Raw genomic sequence first — 3,868 nt, 5'->3', positions numbered from 1 at the left:
GCACGGGATGCTATCGTAGTAGGTTTTAAAACGGTCGAGCTTCGGTCGTAGCTCGTGCCACTTGTGTTGGCACACATTTAAATTGTGCCAGTCGTTCCCCACGTTGTGCCGGTAGCTAGCGAAAGCTTCCGGCCAGTAACGGGTCTCACTGGGTTGGCGGCCCTTCATCGCGTTGTGCCGGTATCAAGTGTGGGTAGCGAGTTCGGGTAGGTGGAGTGAAGGTTTGGAGTAGCGATGTGGACATGCGGTGGGGTTGGGGGGTTTTATAGTGACTTGGGTGAACCGTTAAGCCAAACGGTTATTTTTTAAAATTTAAACCTAGCCGTTATGGCCTAGCCAACCCAGCCAATGAGAGCCGGCCACAGAGGACCGCTAGTCATGCCCAACGCCCGGACTGAAACTCCCATCCAAGAGGCCACACCGAAACCCAAACCCACCCAAGATGGTGACTTGGGTATTTGTATCCAACCCACCCCCATACCTCATACTCTAATAAATGAACATAAGGTATAATAAAAAATCACATAATAAAGAATGATTTTTATTTTTATCATATATTAATTATGACAAATTTGAAGTTATACATAACTATATATAAATGATTATACAATAGGGGAAGGTTAAAATGAAAACCACTAGTTATTGTGAAAACTCGAAAATTAATTAAAAAAAGCCAAAAAAACATACAAAAATTTTTTTTTTTAATTTTTTTTTTTTGCAATCAAAATTTCGCAGGTTTTTTAATATAAAAAAATTTAAAAAAAAAAAATTTTTTTTGTGTAGTGCACATGTGTAATACTGCACATATGTATGTGTACTACACATGTGTATTATTACACATGTGCACTACACAAATTTTTTTTTTTTTTTTTAAAAAAAAGTTTTTTTTTATACATAAAAACTAGCGATTTTTATAAAAAAAAAATTGAAAAAAAAAAAAATTTGTGTGTTTTTTAGGCTTTTTTTAGTTAGTTTTCGAGTTTTCACAATAAAAGTGGTTTTCATTTGAACCATCCCCTTATACAATATACATCTATACATTTAAACATGAATCACGAAATGAATCAAGCTCGAAATTAGTCGAGTTTGAGTTCAGTCTCATTCATATACGGCTTTACGCCCGTATATCTAGACTAATTTTGTCGAAAAATGTAGATCAGACCTCTAAGTACGGTTTCAAGAAATGATAAACCAAAATGGTTAGGCTAGGAGGGTCAGCCAAACCAACAGATTATATCACTTTGTTGCTTATTTAAACACCTTCGTTCATCCATTTATTCATCATCCACTTCTTCACATACCAAAACACGCACACAATTCTTTCTCTCCAATATCAATGGAGAAACCAGCACATATCGCCATTGTACCCAGCCCAGGGATGGGCCACCTCATCCCATTGGTTGAATTCGCCAAAAAACTCACAGCCCAACACAATCTTTATGCAACTTTCATCATCCCAAACGAAGGCCCATTATCCCATTCACAGAGTGAGTTTCTTGATTCACTACCAAATGCCATCAACTACACCCTCCTCCCACCTGTAAACTTTGATGATTTGCCTCAATATGCCAAGATTGAGACCCGAATAAGTCTCATGGTGACCCGATCCGTTACTGCTATTCATGCAACCATTAGTTCCATGATGGCAGACAAAAACATTGTTGCATTGTTTGTTGACCTGTTTGGAACAGATGCTTTCGATGTCGCGGTTGAATTAGGTGTTCCACGTTATCTTTTCTTTCCAGCATCTGCCATGACTTTGTCTAGGTGTCTTCATCTTCCAAAGCTTGATCAAATGGTGTCATGCGAGTATAGGGACGTGCCTGGCCCGATTCAGATACCGGGTTGTATACCGGTTCATGGTAAGGACCTGCCTGACCCGCTTCAGGACCGGAGTAATGATGCATACAAAAGCGTTTTGCATAATGTAAAGAGGTATTTCATGGCTGATGGCATAGTGGTAAATAGCTTCAAGGGGTTAGAGAGTGGAGCAATTGAAGTTTTACAACAGGTGGAACCCGATAAGCCACCCGTTTACCCGGTTGGACCATTGATACAGTCAGGGTCGGTTCAGTCTAATAAGGGTGTGAATGAGTCGAGTTGTTTAAAATGGTTAGATGATCAGCCATCTGGGTCTGTCTTGTATATATGTTTTGGGAGTGGTGGTTCCCTTTCTTCTGAGCAACTCACTGAGTTAGCCATGGGTTTGGAGATGAGTGAGCAAAGATTCATATGGGTGGTTCGAAAGCCAAATGATAAAGTAGCGGATGCTACATACCTAAATAGCCATGGCGACGAGGGCACTTTTGACTTTTTACCAAAAACCTTTTTAGAAAGAACCAAAAACCGTGGGTTGGTGGTGCTTAACTGGGCACCTCAAGCCCAGATATTGAGTCATAGCTCATCAGGAGGGTTTTTGACTCACTGTGGTTGGAACTCGATTCTTGAAACTATAGTTCTAGGGGTCCCGATTATTGCTTGGCCACTTTATGCAGAACAAAAGATGAATGCATTAATGTTGACTGAGGGTTTGAAAGTTGCTATGCGGGCTAAGTTGAACGAAAGTGGCATTGTGGATCATTCAGAGATTGTTCGGGTTGTCAACAGTTTATCAAAAGGTGACGAAGGGAAAGCAATCCGAGTTCGAATTAAAGAGCTTAAAGAAGCAGCTCTAAGCGCACTTAGCAAAGACGGGTGTTCGACAAAAACACTAGATCAACTAGTTTCCAAGTTAAAAAACAAAATTTAGTTTATATAAGTAGTTACTAGGTTATAACCCCGTGTACTATACGGGGTTGAATAAATAAATTTTATATACTAAATAATAAAACAATATATCTTTAAAACCTCATTTATTGTACGGGTTGAATAAATATAATTTTATATATTAAATAATAAAAAAGTTATATCTATAAGAACCATATTGTACGGGTTGAATAAATGTAATTTTATATACCAAATAAAAAGTTATATCTTTAAAACCACATGTATTACACGTGTTGAATAAAGTAATATTGTTTACCAAATAATAAAATAATACATATTTAAAAAACCTCACTTATTACACGGATTGAATAAATGTAATTTTATATACCAAATAATAAAAAATTACATCTTTAAAAATATGCGCATTACATGGTTTGAATAAATGTAATTTCTGTACTAAATAATAAAAAATATATATCCTTAAAAAACCCGTGTATTGTACGAATTAAATAAATCTAATTTTATATATCAAATAATAAAAAGTTATATCTTAAAAAACCTCATGTGTTATATGGGTCGAGTAAATGTAATTTTGTATAGTGAAAATAAAAATATTTAATATATTAATACAAAGTTTGGTTTTCGTGATAAAAATAGATTATTCTGTTGTTGCAAAATTTGTTAACGAATTCTCAATAAATTTAACCATTTATTTAAAACTCCGTAAATGTATAAATGATAAATAATATTAGTTAATTTTATTTTAAGTTTCGTACAATTTATTTGATACCAAACTAAACAAAACGTTCAAATACAATTAATTTAAATAAATAATATTATAAATGAGAAGGAGATTAAACTAAATAATAATTATTCATAAGATATTAAACTAATAATATTTAGTAGGAGGGTTATCTATAATATAAGATATTAAATTAAATAATATTTAGTAGGAGGGTTATCTATAATTAATTAGAAGAGATTAAATTAAAATAATAATTATCTATAAGAGATGACCTAATATGATGACAAATGTCCCTAAACTGGTTTCTTTTATTATATAGTACTAGTGGTAAGACCCGTGTGGAAACGCGGGTCGCTTTTAGAAAACCATGCATAACACATTTTGATAGAAAGTATAGATAGGTATATAGATATTGTA

General features: G+C 34.5%; 1 protein-coding gene across 1 annotated transcript; it reads left to right on the top strand.

The window, feature by feature from the left end:
- Window positions 1-1,305: 1,305 nt before the first annotated feature.
- Window positions 1,306-2,759, top strand: LOC110925747 (hydroquinone glucosyltransferase). The gene has a single exon (XM_022169600.2). The coding sequence runs from the start codon at window positions 1,337-1,339 to the stop codon at window positions 2,747-2,749; it is 1,413 nt and encodes a 470-aa protein (XP_022025292.1). The 5' UTR covers window positions 1,306-1,336; the 3' UTR covers window positions 2,750-2,759.
- Window positions 2,760-3,868: the final 1,109 nt, after the last annotated feature.

The sequence above is a fragment of the Helianthus annuus genome, chromosome 17 (genome assembly GCF_002127325.2).
Source record: "Helianthus annuus cultivar XRQ/B chromosome 17, HanXRQr2.0-SUNRISE, whole genome shotgun sequence".
In the NCBI taxonomy this organism is placed as follows: domain Eukaryota; kingdom Viridiplantae; phylum Streptophyta; class Magnoliopsida; order Asterales; family Asteraceae; genus Helianthus; species Helianthus annuus.
The sequence above is the reverse complement of the archived record's forward strand: the minus strand, read 5'-3'. Positions and strand labels throughout refer to the sequence as shown.

What these genes read in the sequence shown, in the direction of transcription:
- LOC110925747 (XM_022169600.2), top strand. Translation starts at nt 1,337, where the DNA reads ATGGAGAAACCAGCACATATCGCCATTGTACCCAGCCCAGGGATGGGC.